The sequence below is a fragment of the Schistocerca serialis genome, chromosome 11, assembly GCF_023864345.2.
Source record: "Schistocerca serialis cubense isolate TAMUIC-IGC-003099 chromosome 11, iqSchSeri2.2, whole genome shotgun sequence".
NCBI lineage: Eukaryota > Metazoa > Arthropoda > Insecta > Orthoptera > Acrididae > Schistocerca > Schistocerca serialis.
In genome coordinates, this window is record NC_064648.1 from 170,529,007 (window position 1) to 170,549,924 (window position 20,918).

Genomic DNA, 20,918 nt, shown 5'->3' on the forward strand with positions numbered 1-20,918 from the left:
TGGAACAATCATCATCATGTGTTTTCACTGTGTTAACAATGTCGAATTTTGTACCAGAAAGTGATGATTTGCAGAAAGCATTAATTTTTTGTTTTCATTTGCAGAGTCGCATCGAATGCTTGTCGAGACATGTGGGGCTCGTGCTCTATCAGAAGCAACGTGCAAAGGATGGTTTCAATGGTTCAGAAATAATGATTTTGATGTAAGAAATGAAGAACGTGGAAGACCACCAAAAAAAGTTTGAAGACGTCGAATTGCAAGTAATATTGGATGAAGATGATACTTTGAGTCAGAAGCAAATGGCAGCAATGCTAAATGTTGCACAACAAACAATTTCTGGCTGTTTGAAAGCTATGGGAAAGATCCAAAAGTGTGGAAAATGGGTGCCACAAGAATTGCAAGAAAGACAGATGGAAAACCGAAAAAACCATTTGTTAAATTTTGCTTCAGAGACATGAAAGAAAATCAATTTTGCATCGAATTGTTACTGGTGATGAAAAATGGATTTATTTTAAGAATCATGAACAGGACAACCATCAACATTGACTGCAAAACCAGATCAATTTGGCAAGAAGACAATGCTGTGTTTGGTGGGATCAGAAAGGTGTAGTGTATCATGAGTTTCTAAAACCCGGTGAAACTGTGAATACTAATCGCTACAGACAACAAATGATCAATTTGAACTATGCATTGATTGAAAAAAAGACCAGACTGGGCCAGAAGACATGGAAAAGTAATTTTTTTACACGACAGTGCACCTGCACACAAAGCAAAACTGGTTCAGGATACAATCAGAACAATTGGCTGGGAGCCACTACCCCACCCGCCGTATTCACCAGACTTGGCCCCATCCAACTACCATTTATTTTCATCAATGGGACACACATTTGCTGAAGAACACTTCGATGTCTACGAAGAAGTCGAAAATTGGGTGTCCGATTGGTTTGCTTCAAAAGACGAACATTTCTATTGGCGTGGTGTCCACAAATTGCCAGAAAGGTGGTCAAAATGTAAAGAAAGCAATGGTCAGTACTTTGAACACAATGTTTTTACTTTTCAATTAAAAATAAGGGTTTCATTTTCATGAAAAAATTCTCATTTCATACCACGACACCTGGTAGCCATAAACAGTTTAGAGAAGAAAAGAGTAGGGATAAATGGGTGGATGAGTAATTGATGAGGATGTACTCAACTGAAATGGGGAGAAAAGTTTTGTGTGTGTGTGGGGGGGGGGGGGGGGGGGCAAAGGACAAATAAAGTAAGCAGATTGCAGATTGAAATGGATGTTGATTCCAGTAGCTACACAGAGAAAAATAGAGAACTGCATGGGCTACACTAGCGTGGAGAGACACGTGAAACCAGCCTTCAGACTGCAGGCTACAGTCAGAATGCACCTATAATGGAAATGAAGCACTTTTCACACGATAACTACAGGTTGTGAAATACACCTAGTTTATGGCTAAGAAGTATGTTAACTTCCTGCATTTTGTATTTTTATTTGCTTGAATGTAGTTTAAGAGAAAGTTACATATCCAGCATTTACAAGTTTCCTGCAGTCTGGAGAACAGGACACACAAGAATGTCGCAGAATTCGGCAAACACTGTTTGTAAATGGTGAAATTCCTCCGTGTTGTTTGAACTTGGTAATACATACACGGTTGCTGCAACATATTATAGAAATTTCACCAGCGACTAACAATCAGGTGCATTGTTACATCACTCAGGTGTGACGATTGCACCAGTCCGCAATGAAAACCTCTGAATGAAATTTGTGAATGCAGAAGATGGAGTTTATGCTTTGAAAAACACATACGCTAATAAACAAGTGAATGAAAGACAAATAATTATTTTGTTCATAAAGGAATGCATCACAAGTTCTGCAACTAGTAGATACAAATGAAAGAGTCTTGTGTGTCAGTTATTTATTACGTCACTACACATTTTGGTGGTTCACACCATCAGCTTCATTATGTACAAGGGTCACTCAGTAACTAGACAGACAAACATACACAGAATGTAACACCTAACGCAGGGAACTTAAGCATTTGTTAAGTCTCAGTCAGCAACCTTCCAAAGAATGTTAGTCATTTGCTCGATTAATATCTACGTAAATGTAGCGTCTTAAGGTCTTAGTTACAATGGTGTTTCCCCTTGAAGGAAGTACTTGTGAAGAACAGCATTCGCTGAACTGGTTTTTAGGGTTCCATAGCTTAAATGGCAGATGCGGAACCTTTGTAGGATCACTGTTTCTGTCTGTCTCTGTGTTTCTGTCTGTCCGACTGCCAAACACCCTTTTTCTCAGAAATGGGTAGATACATCCAGTTGAAATTTTTGTCAATATAATGTCTGTGGGCTGTTGGTGGTGAAGAAAATTGAAGCTTCTACATCAATGGAAACAAAAGACAGCAGTCATTTATGTCACGCATTTCACATCTTACTAGTACAGGTACCAATAACGAGCAAAAAAACTGCCAAAAATTTCCAGTTCCCACAACCCTTTGTGTCCAAGTCTTACTCACACTTATCCAGACTTTCCCTCCCCCCCCCCCCCCCCCCCCCCCCAAAGCGTACAGCTGTCAGAAAAACTCTCCGAGATGAACAAACAATATAGTAGCAGTCTCACAAAGAGCGTGAGATTTCACGTGTGGATATTAGAAGTTTAAAACAGACACAAAAACGTTCAGTAGCAGTAACGAGCTCACACGGTGAACTGGTATCACTTCATTTATCCGGTAAGACAGACACCTTAACAACCGAATGAACTGCTGACGAATATTCACTTCGTGTCGACACAACTTATTCCGACATTCAAAACAAACTGGAATACTGAAAGACTTGCGCGAGGTGTATTCCCAGAGAGCTTACCACAGAACAAAGACTCTGCACCAACCTTGGAACTCATTTCAGTCACAAAGGTAAAGGTGATGCATTTATTGATTTTATCCTATAGTACAACTTGCAGACATCATTTTATGCCGGAGTCTGAGCGTCACACATGCAGTGGAAACACCCCGAATCACCTGTCCGTTAGGAATTCTGAACTAGAGAATCGGCAAAAGGTGACGATGCATTTACAGATTTTATCCTGTGATGAAACTTGCGTACATCATTTTACACCAGATACAAGTCACACAACGGGCAGTGGAAACACCTTGGCTCACCGAGTAATGTTACGTGAGCCTCACTGCCCCCCCCCCTTTTTTTTTTGTAACTAATTTGTGTCTGATTTTATTCTGAGCAGCTCAGTAGTGTGTGTAAATACTGTAAATGTAAATTTGATTCAAAAAGTCCTTAAGTGAAGTGAAGCGCAGCTGGACAGCAACAGACTTTTTAGCGCGCAATCCCCACAATGATAGTCGTTGTGAATCTTTGAGTATGGACTCTAAAAAAAGACAATTGATTACTAAAAAGAAACAGAGATAGATAGATAGATAGATAGAGAGAGAGAGAGAGAGAGAGAGAGAGAGAGAGAGAACTGTTAATCTGTATCTTGCAGAAAGAGGGCGTGTTGCTAGGCCGTCACTCAGAACGTATTGTTACATTTAATGAAAATTGATATTTTAGTGATAAAACAGAGTAAAGTATGTGTAAGAGTTGCCAAACATTTATGTATACAAATTTTCTGGAAATGAAGAATAGAAATATCTTGTTTTTGGAAAAGAAGGTGAACTTCACTGTCGACACCATCTATCAATCGACAGAATGGTTACTGTACAAAATTCACTAAAATACAGAAAAAGAAACGCAATATCTATAGTTTTCATTCAATAAGTAACAACCTCTCATAATTTCTTAATTACAGTAATTGGATTATGTTCTTGTACAATAGTATGGTGCTGAACTCCACTGGCCAATTTTGATGTAGCAGGACGTGTAGTTTGAAGGAAGTTTGTGTGCCGAGCAATCACCTTTTCTCACGAAAATCAGATTGCTGTTTGATCCCATTTAATAACAACAGTGGTCCCTTAGGTATGAAAAGCTACAAAAACTTGGGCTCAAAGCTATCCACAATACAGCCAAGTAACAAACAGAGTGTATTTTAAACCTTAACGGGGGTAGGACGTCAAACTGGCCGACTTGGAGCAGGAGAGGCACCACATGACATTTTAATTTCCACTGTCTATACTTTTACAAATAAATTCATAAAACTTTGTCAGCATGACCAGGAAGGGTTCAGGATTCACGCTCATAGCAGTGGAAGTTCAAAAATATAACTATATATATATATATATATATATATATATATATATATATATATATATATATATATATATAATAGAGGGAAACATTCCACGTGGGAAAAATATGTCTAAAAAGAAAGATGATGAAACTTACCAAACAAAAGCGCTGGCAGGTCGATAGACACACAAACAAACACAAACATACACACAAAATTCTAGCTTTCGCAACCAATGGTTGCCTCGTCAGGAAAGAGGGAAGGAGAAGGAAAGACAAAAGGATATGGGTTTTAAGGGAGAGGGTAAGGAGTCATTCCAATCCCGGGAGTGGAAAGACTTACCTTAGGGGGAAAAAAGGACAGGTATACACTCGCACACACACACATATCCATCCACACATACACAGACACAAGCAGACATTTGTCTGTGTATGTGTGGATGGATATGTGTGTGTGTGCGAGTGTATACCTGTCCTTTTTTCCCCCTAAGGTAAGTCTTTCCGCTCCCGGGATTGGAATGACTCCTTACCCTCTCCCTTAAAACCCATATCCTTTTGTCTTTCCTTCTCCTTCCCTCTTTCCTGACGAGGCAACCATTGGTTGCGAAAGCTAGAATTTTGTGTGTATGTTTGTGTTTGTTTGTGTGTCTATCGACCTGCCAGCGCTTTTGTTTGGTAAGTTTCATCATCTTTCTTTTTAGACATATATATATATATATATATATATATATATATATATATATATATATATATATATATATTTATTACATGTTTTTAGCACATTTTTTAATAGATCTGGAAAATTCTGGAGTTTCATAGACCTGTAAGTATGGTTTGTATGCTGTGCAAAATTCATCAAATAATCTCTCTTACTTGTGAAGAAAAGTGTACCTATAGCAACAAATGCAGCCAACAGTAAGTGAAAAAATGATGAAATTTCACACGTAAAAAAAAAATAATTATTTTGTTATACTTTTGAACTTACATTGCTATGAGTTTGAATCCTGAATCTTTCCTGGTCATGTTGAGAAAGTTTTATGAATTTACTTGTAAAAGTATGTTGTTGTTGTTGTTGTTGTGGTCTTCAGTCCTCAAGACTGGTTTGATGCAGCTCTCCATGCTACTCTATCCTGTGCAAGCTTCTTCATCTCCCAGTACCTACTGCAACCTACATCCTTCTGAATCTGCTTAGTGTATTCATCTCTCGGCCTCCCCCTACGATTTTTACCCTCCACGCTGCCCTCCAATACTAAATTGGTGATCCCTTGATGCTTCAGAACATGTCCTACCAACCGATCCCTCCTCCCGGTCAAGTTGTGCCAGAAACTTCTCTTCTCCGCAATCCTATTCAATACTTCCTCATTAGTTATGTGATCTACCCATCTAATCTTCAGCATCCTTCTGTAAAAGTATAGACAGTGGAAATTAAAATGTCATGTGGTGCCTCTCCTGCTCCAAGTCGGCCCGTCTGACGTCCTACACCCCCTTAAAGAAGAATAACTCCCTCCAAATTGTAATACGTCACCAACTGGTGCAGAAGCTAATCATTCAAGGAGGCAGCAACCAAAATTCAGGTACCAGTTATGACTTAAAGTAAAAATCTCAATCAAAAATCTCTCTCTCTCTCTCTCTCTCTCTCTCTCTCTCTCTCTCTCTCTCTCTCTCCAAACACATATATAAATATTCATAACCGATTCATAAGAAATTCAAAGTGCAAGCATTGGCCACTAACGTCACGCTAACCATCTTCCAGAAAGCCCGTGGTCAAATTTTCTGTGAGTATTAGAGGAGCAACACGCTGTCAACAGCCCATACTACTCAGCCACAACTGAGAACGAAGTTGAGCCTGTGCTTAAGAGAGTAAGTGTGGGATAGCTCGCCGATTCTTTGACACGGTCGCTCGATTCCATACGACACTTGTGACACTGAGAAATAATGGCAGGATGAATTGTAAGTTCCTACTTCACCCACTTACTTCTCCAACCCTGGGTCTTTGAATTTTCATCTACTAGAGATATTCAGAAGGTAACACGTTTTAGTCTATCGCGGGGGTGGACGGGGCTACAGCTGCCGCCTCGGTGCCGTATCGTTCCCACATTCGGTGGTGGTAGAATGTGGTTTGTGCCCCTCCTACAACAATTTGACAACAACGCACATGCACCCACAGTCAGTTGTACCCGAGAGTTCCCACAGAGTTCCGGATGGCAGCTGTTTGACCACCCACTGTACAGTCCAGATTTGACACCGTACAACTACCACCTCTTCCCGGCAACGTAGACAATGCTCGCCACACGACACTACGACGCTGTTGCCGAACTGCGTGCTGGTATAAGCCGGTGGTTGCAATTGCAGGTGGCAGATTTCTAGAGAGATGGAATTGAAAAACTTTTGCGACAGTATAAGCAGTTCATTTTGAACAGTGATCAGGTAGGAAAATTGCTTCAGAGTGTACCTTTAAAAGATATACCGGGTGATCAAAACTTAATAAACCACGGAAAAATGTAGATAGAGAGGTAAAAATTGACACACATGGTTGGAATGACATGGGGTTTATTTAGGAAGAAAAAAAAATGAAAAAGAAAAAAAAAAAAGGGTTCACAAAATGTCAGACAGATGGCGCTGGACAGCAAAACGTCAGTAACTGCTACCGTGATGGGTGAGAAGTACGCCGATATGTTACAGAATCACAGCATCCCAGCCTCGCTGATAAGCACCTGCTGGAACGTACGACGTTTATGCAGTATGGCGCTCCACCCCATATTACTACACGCGTGAAAGATCTCTTGCGCGCGTCGTTTGGTGATCATCGTGTGCTCAGCCGCCACTTTCGTCATGCTTGGCCTCCCAGGTCCCCAGACCTCAGTCCGTGTGATTATTGGCTTTGGGGTTACCTGTATTTTTTTGGTTCTAATAAAACTCCATGTCATTCCAAGAATTTGTGTCAATTTGTACCTCTCTATCTACATTACTCCGTGATTTATTCAGTTTTCAAATTTATACTGACTTTTTGATCACCCGGTATAATAAAATTTCATTTTCCCCCACTGTTAATTTTTTTTATTTCAAAATGGTCTGTTACTTTCCAGCTCTCTGCCCCTCCCCCCTCGTATTTGGCCCGGCAAAAGAAGCTCTAGCGATCACGTTAAAGCAAGAATGAAGAGGTAAAGAAAAGCAAAAATTGGCTTCGATATGAATGCGTGTCGTTCTTCACAGAGGGGATATGAAGATTCTTAAGAAGATAATGCGGATTATTGGAAAAATAGATGAAGAATTGAAACTGAATTGATTTCATGAATCACTTTCTCTGTACAGCTATTTGTCTATTTAATTATTACTGAGTCACAGGTAGGCAGTCTTTTTGTTGTGCCTATCTGCGACTCAGCGTCTCCACTATATGGTGAGTGGCAACTTTTCTTTTCGTAATATTGCTACATTCCATCCTGGGTTTTCCATAGCTTATTACTGAATGATATTTGTACATAATGACAATGGTGGTATAAAACAGTGAAGTGAGTAATGTCGTAATAGATACAAGCATTCCGGGCAGCGGGACACTCACGATGACGTCAAACTTGGCGTAGATGTCGGTGAGTCGGCCCTGCTCGTCAACAATGGGCAGGGCGGAGACGCGCCGCCCCACGAACTTGTGAAGTGCTTCGATGATGGACGTATCCTCGCGCGCCATCTCGATGTCCGCGTAGGTGCCGATCTGCAGTTCGCGCAGCGTCTTGTTCATGTAGCTCGGCTTCGGCAGGTCGTTGATCTGCAACACGACGTACGTGTCACAGACACTGAAATGCACAGACTAGTAGAGAAAGGCAACAGAAGACACTGTACGAACAGAGTTAGGTATCACCTTCTAGGTTCCGAGAACAACATCATTTAATTAACTGTTTCCTTACTCCGTGTATTATATTTGCAATATCTTGCTCTGGTGTGAAACATAACAGCTTATGAAGAAAAACATGGCAACATGCTCACTATTTTCATGACTGCAATTTACACTAACTTGACAACTTGTGATTGCTAGTTAGCCAATTAGTTTTATGTTCCTTAGATCATTTGTACAACTAATCATAAATTTCAATTTGATGTGTACACACTAATCATTTACAAATGAAGAGTGGAAATTTTTTTGGCAAAACACATTTTCAGTGCCAGTGAATTCTCAGTACTCTGTTGAATATCCCTAGACTTGATCCAGGTGCAAAGACGTGGAGAGAAAGTCTTTCCACACGTGTTAGAAGATGACACGTGGCCTATGTGCCAAGCTTAGTTCCCTCTGGAAGTCCAAAATTTATGAGAGATATGTGAAGTGATTTTCGTTGACTACAGTTCTACAAGTTAAAATTGTAATGCTGTATTTCTAATCTTGTGATAATACAAATAAGACATAGCGCCTCAGTACTGATAGCACTTGGAAAAAATATTTTGTTACTGTTAGTTTTTTGGAAAGTGACACTTTTGAGAATGTTGCTGTGTACAAAATACAAGTTGATTCATGCACAGTAGAAAACTGGAACCAGCCACTGTTAATAATACTATTTATTTACACAAATAGTGCCGTTACCAGTTTAATATTAACAGGTTCATCTCCAGTGGGCTGTTTATGTTTATATTGCATTTGTTACTTACATTAGTTGGTGGAACCCACCAACTAACATAAGCAACAACAGGCTGCTGTTCATGTGTGTGTTACAGGAACCCAAGAACTGATGTAATCAACAACAAATGTAATATAAATGCGAACAGTCATCTGAAGATCAACCTGTTGGTTCTAAACCTTTAACTGCACTACTTTTGTAAATCAATAGCATTATTAAAAGTGGCTGGTTGCTGTTTTCTTCTTTGCACAAATGAACTTGTAAAAACTTTCTTATTGGTACTTACAATTATTCAGTTTCCTGGTATAGTACATAGAAAATGATTAATACAGTATTTATTTTCTAATTTGTCTCATTATTTTTTGTGGTGATGTGGTGAGCTGCATAATTGTGTGGTATCTGAATGCATTCTCAAGTTTTTGGATACAAATCAATTACATACATACAAAGATACATCTGTTTTCAATCTTCTGACAAATGTTAGGCTTGGTACTTAGAATGTGTTCCACTTCCAGTCTCCAAGTCCCCCCCTCCTCCACAGATGTGAGTTAGTCATTCCTACACACAAAGAGAAGCATTTTTCAGTTTGTTTTCACATTTAACTTTGTTGTCTGTCTGACATTTACCTCTGGAAATGTGACCAAATAGTTTTGGTGGCAGCACTATTCATCTCTTACTATGGAATAATGAACATCATTATTCCTTTAGAACTGTAATGCTTTACTTAATAACAAACTTCGTGAGGGAATAAACATATTGTGAATCAGCAATCAAAATGTCCAGCTCCTTATATAAATGTCTACAAACCGATTGTGTGTGAGGACCACATTTCATCCTTACAGCATTATTACAGGTTCCTGAGGATTCATGAATATTTTCTTCCATAAAGATGAACTGCCCCAGAAAGTTATTCCATATGATATTATTCAAAGAAAATAAGCAAATTACAGTAACTTCCTGATTTACCTCTGCCTGATAGTACTCAAAGTGCAAATATGAATGAACAATTTTTTTTTTGTGATTTTGAAAATGTGGTTTTCCCAGTTTAAATTCTGGTCAATATGGAGATCAAAAAATTTTGAAGTTTCCCACCAAAGTGTTACATGCTGTTTAGGAAAATGAGATTACACACTCCTTGTGTAGTGACAGGATAATGCTAAGTAGGGAGTAGGTCACGTAACATATACCATACACTGGTGTTTGTTTTAGTATGAGCAGACATTAAACGGAAGGTGAGGAATACAAGAAAATGGCAAGAGGTGGCAACAAATAAATGGCTTCATCTGTTGTGAAATGAGCCTTTTACATTCTGGCGTTGTGGCTTGTCAATGGCTCGACTGTCGAAGGGTAACCTCACACTTCAAGAATGAAAACAAAGGACATGACGGTTTTGTGACAAATGAAATATATTTCAATCTCGATTGACATGTCTAGCATTTGAGGTGTATCTGGTATGTAAAGTTGTGTTCTACTTTCATTCACGAGTCACTTTAATGATCTGTTCACCCGTGTAAGGAAAAGTGTGTTTGTAAAAGGAAAGTAGTGGACGTGCTTTATTGTGATACGAGTAGAAGGTGTTCCAATAACAGCTGCAGAACGCGAAGTAGTCAAACTTTCCTAGGCAACATACAGGATTTCAGAGGCACTGACAAGACAATAAACTCTAGCAACCAGATTAAAAGACAGAGGTAAATACATCAGATGTTATGCCAGCTCTCATAAAGTGTTCTGACTCAGGTTCAACTACAAGGAGTGAGCCAGCAGCTACATAAAACCCAAAACCAACAAGAACAACACCTCACCACCCAATTATTATTTCCTCCCGTCTTACACTTATCACCGATGTAGTGCCTCTCGACGTGCACAATCGGATATGTCGTGTCCTCCTCGTATCACGTAAGACAAAGCCAGATGAAAGGGTCCTGTGGCCACCTTTCATTAGTCCGGTAGCCCATTTTCACTAGCATTTCTCTTTCTTTTCCTCGTTTCTCTTTTCTCGTATCTCTCGTAGTGGTGTGATTGAATGAATGTGGTCGTGTGTCACGTTGCTAGACGCTGGCGTAGTCTGCTGCAGAAACTCTGTGATAGTCGCACAGATTCAGGAGCAGTTGTACAGAATAGCCAACTCTCGTAGTGGTCAAGGGCAAAGGGGGTTTGCGCTACTTGTGAGAAATCCACCTGCGTTAGGTTGGTGGCGGAAATGGCATCTTTGGGTTTTCCAGGCCACGTGGAGCATGGAAGAGGCTGGAGAAGAAAAAGGGAGGCAGTCTGCCGCCGGTACGGGAAGCGTCCACAGCTGTGCTCCAGTCGAAGAAGGGTGAGTTGGACTGACCGCGTGGCGCGTTGTAACTTGGCGAGGCGAGAGCTGTTAGCTTTTGGTCTCGCTTTTCAACTCTGAAAGATTGCTTCGCCTTGTCGCAGCAAGGAATGCAAAACTTTGGCAGATGTTTCAGTTAGTAAATTTCTATAGCAGACTTGGATCCACCGGAAGAGCGCCACACAAAGGTGTCGACAAGAAGTGAGCACTCGCTTCTGTATGAATGTCTGTCTGCCTTCAGCTGTGCGTGTATAAGCTTTCATTTTTCTAAATATTAATAGCTTTGCCTTCTCGTAAATTTTCCTTGCTTAATGTACCTTTCGTCCGTGGGGAGCCGACCATGTGGTTGAACATTAAAGTTTTGCTGGGCTACCGTCATCACTGACTGTCCGGTCTCGTGCTTGTTTTAAAGAACTTTAACCGCTCATGATTGTGTGATGTGATATTGTTGCAACTTGGACACGATACCTACGAAGTGCGTCTCCACAAATCACGTGGGCACGCATGCGTACAGCGAAACGTGTACCGCTTTACGAGTTATTGCGATCAGGCAACAGCAGTGGTACGAATTATTCACACCAATGATTTTAGGAGTAGATTATAACGGGTAATGTATCGATGCTTTTCCTTAATGTCTTAGGAATAAATGATTTTATCCACAATTTTCTCTTGTGTTCCGAGGTTACGTTTTTGCACCTAAGCCACTCACCTCATAGATTTCCCGTTAGCACATCCAACGTGTTTCCTTACGCACAGGTCCAGTGATTAGTTTCCTTTTTTATTTTAAAACAAGTGCTTTAGATTAAGTCTTATTTTCAGGTGTGTTGCTGGGAGCCGATCTTATGCAGTGTTCATGCATTTTCTATTTTATTTTAAATCTTTGATTGTCGTGAACAGTGCGCGGGCAATACTATTAATTACATCGTATCCGCTATGAGCGACATCACAACATATGCATTTTTATGAGTTTTTGGTCTGTGATCAAATTAATTTATTTTCCGACTCGGCCAAACCTTTGATTAGTTGTATGGTTAGAGACAGTGGCAACCCTAATCTTCTCACATTAATTCCACAAGCAATAAGTATTTCCATTCCCAATAATCTTGACGTAATAACCCGTAGAAACAGGTTAGTTACACAGAAAAACACACGCCGACTCACAAGTGTGCGACTCGGTACAAATCCTTGCACTCGACACGTGTGTGTAAGCCGTAACAATTATACTTTGCGAGAGACACGGGCACCGCGAACAGAAAGCTGTCCGATTTGACAGTAGTGAAAGCTACACCAACCGACCACTCCGTACGACTCTAGTTTCGACATTACTCACGTAGAGGTAGAGGAAGCGCAGAATGCGCTTGTGGGTGAGTATGTAGAGGACGTCGCCGGTGGCCGGGTCGATGACGGGCAGCCTGTGGATGCGGTTGCGGATGAGCGTCGCGATGGCGTCGTACAGGGACTCGTCCGGGCCGATGTGCACCAGCGGCTTCACCTGGTCCTTCAGCACCTCTGCAGAAAAAACAGAACGCCAACAGCTGTCAGTGACTGCCCGTTTCACTTGTGGTATACCAGCAGAGCTGTGCGCAGGCTGCTAATGCGAGAGAGCTAAGCTCAGGTACGAGTTTCAGCACTGAAGGAGGGGCGTGTCAGGTTACGACTGTTTTAACGATTTGTCGTACAGAAGAAGTCGTACAGAAGAAGTCGTACAGAAGAAGTCGTACAGAAGAAGTCGTACAGAAGAAGTCGTACAGAAGAAGTCGTACAGAAGAAGTCGTACAGAAGAAGTCGTACAGAAGAAGTCGTACAGAAGAAGTCGTACAGAAGAAGTCGTACAGAAGAAGTCGTAGAGAAGAAGTCGTAGAGAAGAAGTCGTAGAGAAGAAGTCGTAGAGAAGAAGTCGTAGAGAAGAAGTCGTAGAGAAGAAGTCGTAGAGAAGAAGTCGTAGAGAAGAAGTCGTAGAGAAGAAGTCGTAGAGAAGAAGTCGTAGAGAAGAAGTCGTAGAGAAGAAGTCGTAGAGAAGAAGTCGTAGAGAAGAAGTCGTAGAGAAGAAGTCGTAGAGAAGAAGTCGTAGAGAAGAAGTCGTAGAGAAGAAGTCGTAGAGAAGAAGTCGTAGAGAAGAAGTCGTAGAGAAGAAGTCGTAGAGAAGAAGTCGTAGAGAAGAAGTCGTAGAGAAGAAGTCGTAGAGAAGAAGTCGTAGAGAAGAAGTCGTAGAGAAGAAGTCGTAGAGAAGAAGTCGTAGAGAAGAAGTCGTAGAGAAGAAGTCGTAGAGAAGAAGTCGTAGAGAAGAAGTCGTAGAGAAGAAGTCGTAGAGAAGAAGTCGTAGAGAAGAAGTCGTAGAGAAGAAGTCGTAGAGAAGAAGTCGTAGAGAAGAAGTCGTAGAGAAGAAGTCGTAGAGAAGAAGTCGTAGAGAAGAAGTCGTAGAGAAGAAGTCGTAGAGAAGAAGTCGTAGAGAAGAAGTCGTAGAGAAGAAGTCGTAGAGAAGAAGTCGTAGAGAAGAAGTCGTAGAGAAGAAGTCGTAGAGAAGAAGTCGTAGAGAAGAAGTCGTAGAGAAGAAGTCGTACAGAAGAAGTCGTACAGAAGAAGTCGTACAGAAGAAGTCGTACAGAAGAAGTCATACAGAAGAAGTCATACAGAAGAAGTCGTACAGAAGAAGTCGTACAGAAGAAGTCGTACAGAAGAAGTCGTACAGAAGAAGTCATTTTTTTTTTTTTTTTAGAAACTGCAATTCAGTCTCGTCACGAGACGATTTGAACACACTACACAGCAACTCGTCCGAGTACAACTGAACAGTCTAGGTGGTGTGCTCAGAATGTCATTTAGTGTATATCTGATTAAAGACACCGAGCAACACCTCAGGTGAAAACTAACCTCGTCTAGCACCCTTACTCTGGTACAAACTAACCAGCAGTCTAGGACGCTGGATACATTCGGTGGACAGGAACTCCAATTCCTGTCATATGATCCAGAGTTGAATTTGCCATCTTTCCCCTGAATGGGCTAATCCCCCAACATTCCAACCATCTCTCCTGGCCTGTTCACTTATACTTCAACAAGGTACTATTTAAACATAGCCAGGTCATCAGTGAATGACTTGCTAAGAAGTCAAAACTGTTTATGATACCGTTTCTGTAAGCACAAGCTGAAACATGTAATGAAAAATGAACTTGTTTACCAGATGGTAAGGTGGTAACACCAATGTGTGAACTCAAAATATTTTTGCTTGCATTACTACAGTACTACAGTCAGTAGTGGTAATTTGCGTGTGCATGTGCATGAGAGAGAGAGAGAGAGAGAGAGAGAGAGAGAGAGAAGAACAAATCATTGATTCATATTATCAGTAGGGAGATCACATGCTCACTTTCTTGTAATATGTGAAATTCCTATTTCAGGGAAAACACACAATCTGTGGCAATCATTGCAATTCTGCTGTTTAATTTCTCTATTTTACATCTAAATGCAGATGAAACAACATATCAATATAGCATGGATAAAACGTCTTGCAAGAAGTATTTAAAATATGTACATGTACTGTTCCTAGAATGGATTTTTCATTTTGCATTGGAGTGTGCACTGATATGAAATTTCCTGGGCGCTTCGACTTTTGTGGGCAAGCGCTACACAGTTCCAGTACCTTAAAAAAGAACTAATACCTTCCTCAACAGCAGCGTGGGTCAAAAGATGGTGAACTCACTCACAGTTTGTTCCATTCACAAGAAGGAAATCAGTGAAATTCCAACGTTTAACAATAAAGTAATTAACACGTTTGCCAGTCAGAAAACTAAGTGTGCACATCTATAGCGTAAGTAACTTGCAGTTAGTTATTGTCTCAGTTATGTAAAATACACAAGAAACCACTCCTGGCCAAGGTTTTCCCCAGAGATACTGCCCTTACCTGCAAGGCATATGCCAGGAGCGAAGGAGTCACGTGCTTCCAGCCACAGTTACAACATTTTTGTTCTCATATCACAATCAGACCACAGAAACACATCTAGAATAAGTACGAACATCGGCAGAAAGAGAGTTGGTGACCTCCGATTTGAGCCCAACAGCTACAAACTCCAAAATCCTGAAAGTAATCAATAAAATGTGGCACCACAGCATAATCTCAAACACGTAAAAAAAATGTGGTAAAGTCAGTGGACTAGAGTGGATTTCGAGAAACCTGTTATGAGTCTGCAGCTGTCACCGAGAGCCATATCCAGCAGCTTGGTACGTGTGGAATTATGTCAAACATGACATGTATACTCTGCTGCAAAATGGCTTACTGCCATTGCTGAAGTACAATTAATTTCAGATTGACTAACCATTTGTGGTCTGGCCAGTTTGCCACTGAAGGTTGTCCCTGGTGCAAACTTAACTTGCAGTTCCTGCAAGTCTATCAAGTAGCACTCCTAGGAATTTTGGGGCATCTCAGTGTTTTAGTTACACCAGACTGTACATCTTTAATTTCCGACTAGCTTCCCTGTTACTCAAATGAAGAGTACGCACACTGGTTTGTACTGTAGTATTTGGAAAGTGGTTTGCGAGCATTCGTGAGGTTGTTCTAGAATGATTGGAAAACTGTGCTCTGGGTGGCTAAGGCGAGGTCATCAGCGTATTAGGGTGCTATGGGTTGGTCACTTGTAGTGACAGGAAGACTTTGCGAAAACAACAAAGCGCGAAAAATAAAGTGAAACTGCGTTTGTTTTAGGGCAGTAACGTAAAAACTTCCGATTTCACGAGGTACTGCGAAATTTGTAATTTTGTCGTCTAAAAATGTTATAAACTTGAGGACGGCAGAATACTAATATTCTTAACTGATAGTTTAACTTGCTCAAGGCTAAGATTTATGATTAACATTAAAATGGCAGTCCATTTCTTACGTAACTAACTTTGATGTGAGGGTGGAAACAGCACCGACACTGCCCAAATGCCACCACATCTGGCAATGTCATGTGGAATAAAGGATGACTGACAACCTCAGCTGCCGACAGGTGGTGTTGTTATACCTCGATGTGGACAGCTGAAAATGTGTGCCCCGACCGGGACTCGAACCCGGGATCTCCTGCTCACATGGCAGACGCTCTATCCGTCTCAGCCACCGAGGACACAGATGAATAGCGCGACTGCAGGGACTTATCCCTTGGACGGTCATCAACAGTTAACTGTTCTTTCGAGAACTAGTTGCTGTCTTCGTATATAATGTCATGTGGCATAAATACCGCGGAATTTGGCTAAAAAAAACAACACCGAATTTGGTAAGAAATAGTACTGAATTTCGTTAAAAAAACGTATTTGGCAAAAACCGCTGAGTTTGGCAAAAAATTACTCTTAATCTGACAAAAAAGTAACATCGAATTTTGCAAATAAATGATACCGAACTGACAAAAAATATTGGCGAAAGGAAACCGCGAATGTGAGGAAAATAACACCGAATTTGGCGAAAAAAACTCAAACGGAATTTAGCGAAAAAGTAAACTGAATTCGTCGAAAAACACTAAATTTGGCTAAAAATAGCACCGACTTTGTCAAAAAGTAACACAGAATTTCGTACGTAACTGCCCTGGATTTGGCAAGGAGCACCAAATTTGGCAAAAGCAATGAATTTGGTACAAAACACTGAATTTGGACGATGTACGGTGTAACGTGTGATTGTGACGTGTTGTATGAATCAGATAATGATTATTTTTATCACAGTTCTTCTTTCAATCTTTTAAACTGTAATAATGTTAACGCAGACTTATTACACCCAACACTTCGGTGCGTCAAATAATTAATTATAATTATTTCCTTTTATGCGTTGTCGCATACCAAACCAAAATCAATATGTGATCATAATCTTTTTGTTATGGGGTTGAAACCTTAGGGTTCGAATGTTGGTGTAGTTATTAGCAGCACATTGGATTGTTAATTTTCGTTGCATGAAGTACGTTTAGTTACAGCTTTCTCTGTAATGGAGCCTACGTGAAAAACATTGCATACTAGACATTTTTGCCCAATACGGCAAAATTTACACCAGAAAATCAAAGTAGTGACGGAGATACTTTAATACTTCTGTAAGTGCATAAAATGAACAAGTCTACGTAATTGAACAAGTTATCTTGATAATTTCTCGGCTGGATGGGCCGTAATTACCAAAAATAGTTTTACCGACCGTAATGGCTGACAATTAGGTAAGATCGCAACTAACAAAAATTTCAAAAACTGCAGGAATGGACACACTACTTCTATAAATAAAATGTAGTTTCAATAGTAAAAAACAACATTTTGTAATCTAAAAAATTTACATAAATTAAAAATTATTGCACTTATTACAGACCTCTTAATATGAAAATAGGAGTGCGTCTTGCTAGGCCAGAGGTGCCACTCGATAATGTACGTCTTCTCTTCTCGAACAAATGAAAATTACTGAATCGTACATTGTCTTCTTTAATCTTTGTCCTTTTTACTCCACGCTCTTCAAAAATTACAGAAGAGTATTAAGTCATTTTTCCATAGAGTAAAAATCTCTGGAGTGACCACTGCGTTCTGCGCATCTTGTCAACATTAAACCAGGATTGTAGCGTGTTTTCGGGACTTCGCTGTGAGTGTGTGCTTTCTGCAGAGTTTGAAGTTTATAATATCGAGAGTTTTTGTTGTGTTTCACCGTTTGTTGATGGTGTAATAGCGATGGTGAATTACTATTGTTGCTACGGATGCAAAGAAAAATATGTGAAAGGGGGGATAGTAACTTTTCATGGATACATACCATGTTGCTCTAGTTATCATATTAGTAAGAGACACTGTATATGTTTAAAAATTTCGAGACCCATTATAATTAAGGCTTGATTCTGTAGACCTAGTTTTCTACAATTTTATGACTATATAATAGATATTACGGCTCATAAAAAAGCTTACAAACAATCGCTTCCTCTCGTAAATTTGCTCCTCGAACAGGAAAGGGAATGCTTAGTTGTTTCAACAAATACTATCCTCCATGCATTTCTCAGTGACTTGTCGATTATGTATATAGATTACTCGATCTACTATTTATTTAATAAACTGGGAGCAAGTACGTAAAATGCGTTAAATAAATACAAAGTGTCACCAGTAAGAAAAATTGTGCTTTAGGTCGCAAAAACGAGAAAATAAATACGCAGAAATAGCAGAAAAAAAGAGGAATTAGCAGGGATATAATCGCTAATGTGTGGTAAATTCGGATTTTTTCGGAAAGTTGCAAAAATGTACGTCAGGCTCTGTAATATTATAAAGTGCCGTATCATACCGAAAACTACCAAAAATCGAGTGCATCTGAACTATGACACCTATCGTAAAGAAGCAGGATGTAATATCACTTGCCCTTAAAAGTTACGTAGCTGCTTTATTCCCGGTATCAAACGGGAATGTCTGCGCAACATATATAAACAATCCACGACACGTTCGAAAAGAATCCGTCTGTACTAGGGATGTAGTGACATTCTAAATATACAGAGCTCCCTGCATGTTTTTTATTTGCTAACCCACTTCCTCTCAAGATCTGTTCGAACGTATGTTCTCGAAACTTCAACAAAAGCCCGTACCGAGCTACTGAGCGTCTCTCCTGCAGAGTCTTCCATTGGAGTTTATCTGTCATCTCCGTAACGCTCTCGAGATTACTAAATGATCCTGTAACGAAGCGCGCTGCTCTCCGTTGGATCTTCTTTATCAACCCTATCTGGTACGGATCCCACACTGCTGAGCAGTATTCAAGCAGTGGGCGAACAAGCGTACTGTAACCTACTTCCTTTGTTTTCGGATTGCATTTCCTTAGGATTCTTCCAATGAATCTCAGTCTGGCATCTGCTTTACCGACGATCAACTTTATATGATCATTCCATTTTAAATCACTCCTAATGCCTACTCCCAGATAATTTATGGAATTAACTGCTTCCAGTTGCTGACCTGCTATACTGCAGCTAAATGATAAGGGACCTTTCTTTCTATGTATTCGCAAAAAAATGGTTCAAATGGCTCTGAGCACTATGGGACTCAACTGCTGAGGTCATTAGTCCCCTAGAACTTAGAACTAGTTAAACCTAACTAACCTAAGGACATCACAAACATCCATGCCCGAGGCAGGATTCGAACCTGCGACCGTAGCGGTCTTGCGGTTCCAGACTGCAGCGCCTTTAACCGCACGGCCACTTCGGCCGGCATGTATTCGCAGCACATTACACTTGCCTACATTGAGATTCAGTTGCCATTCCCTGCACCATGCGTCAATTCGCAGCAGATCCTCCCGCATTTCAGTACAATTTTCTATTGTTACAACCTCTCGATATACCACAGCATCATCCGCAAAAAGCCTCAGTGAACTTCCGATGTCATCCACAAGGTCATTTATGTATATTGTGAATAGCAACGGTCCTACGACACTCCCCTGCGGCACACCTGAAATCACTTACTTCGGAAGACTTCTCTCCATTGAGAATGACATGCTGCGTTGTGTTATCTAGGAACTCTTCAATCCAATCACACAATTGGTCTGATAGTCCACATGCTCTTACTTTGTTCATTAAACGACTATGGGGAACTATATCGAACGGCTTGCGGAAGTCAAGAAACACGGCATCTACCTGGGAACCCGTGTCTATGGCTCTCTGAGTCTCGTGGACGAATAGCGCGAGCTGGGTTTCACACGATCGTCTTTTTCGAAACCCATGCTGATTCCTACAGAGTAGATTTCTAGTCTCCAGAAAAGTCATTATACTCTAACATAATACGTGTTCCAAAATTCTAGAACTGATCGACGATAGATATATAGGTCTATAGTTTTGCACATCTGTTCGACGTCCCTTCTTGAAAACGGGGATGACCTGCGCCCTTTTCCAATCCTTTGGAACGCTACGCTCTTCTAGAGACGTACGGTACACCGCTGCAAGAAGGTGGGCAAGTTCCTTCGCGTACTCTGTGTAAAATCGAATTGGTATCCCATCAGGTCCAGCGGCCTTTCCTCTTTTGAGCGATTTTAATTGTTTCTCTATCCCTCTGTCGTCTATTTCGACATCTACCATTTTGTCATCTGTGCGACAATCTAGAGAAGGAACTACAGTGCAGTCTTCCTCTGTGAAACAGCTTTGGAAAAAGACACTTAGTATTTCGGCCTTTAGTCTGTCATTCTCTGTTTCAGTACCATTTTGGTCACAGAGTGTCTGGACATTTTGTTTTGATCCACCTACCGCTTTGACATAAGACCAAAATTTCTTAGGATTTTCTGCCAAGTCAGTATGTAGAACTTTACTTTCGAATTCATTGAACGCCTCTCGCATAGCTCTCCTCACACTACATTTCGCTTCGCGTAATTTTTGTTTGTCTGCAAGGCTTTGGCTATGTTTATGTTTGGTGTGAAGTTCCCTTTGCTTCCGCACCAGTTTTCTAACTCTGTTGTTGTACCACGGTGGCTCTTTTCCATCTCTTACGATCTTGCTTGGCACATACTCATCTAACGCATATTGTACGATGGTTTTGAACTTTGTCCACTGATCCTCAACACTATCTGTACTTGAGACAAAACTTTTGTGTTGAGCCATCAAGTACTTTGAAATCTGCTTTTTGTCACTTTTGCTAAACAGAAAAATCTTCCTACCTTTTTTAATATTTCCATTTACGGCTGAAATCATCGATGCAGTAGCCGCTTTATGATCGCTGATTCCTCTTCTGCGTTAACTGTTTCAAATAGTTGGTGTACATTATACTCACAGAAACCTTCAAACTTAATGCTGTTGGATACCAGATGTATGCATTTTCCTCGTGTTTCTGTGTGTTTACTGTCAATTCCAACAAGTGGACAAGTTACGTTGCCCTTGGAAACTGCACTATGTGCT

General features: G+C 40.5%; 1 protein-coding gene across 1 annotated transcript in view; it reads right to left on the reverse strand.

The window, feature by feature from the left end:
• LOC126427370 (5'-AMP-activated protein kinase subunit gamma-1-like) overlaps positions 1–20,918 on the reverse strand; it is a 632,906-nt gene that overhangs the window by 26,104 nt on the left and 585,884 nt on the right. The window contains exons 9-10 of the mRNA XM_050089719.1: positions 12,428–12,606; positions 7,736–7,939 (exon numbers count right to left, since the gene is read on the reverse strand). Of these exons, the coding sequence (XP_049945676.1) occupies positions 7,736–7,939; positions 12,428–12,606 (383 nt within the window). The remainder of the gene's footprint in view (positions 1–7,735; positions 7,940–12,427; positions 12,607–20,918) is intronic.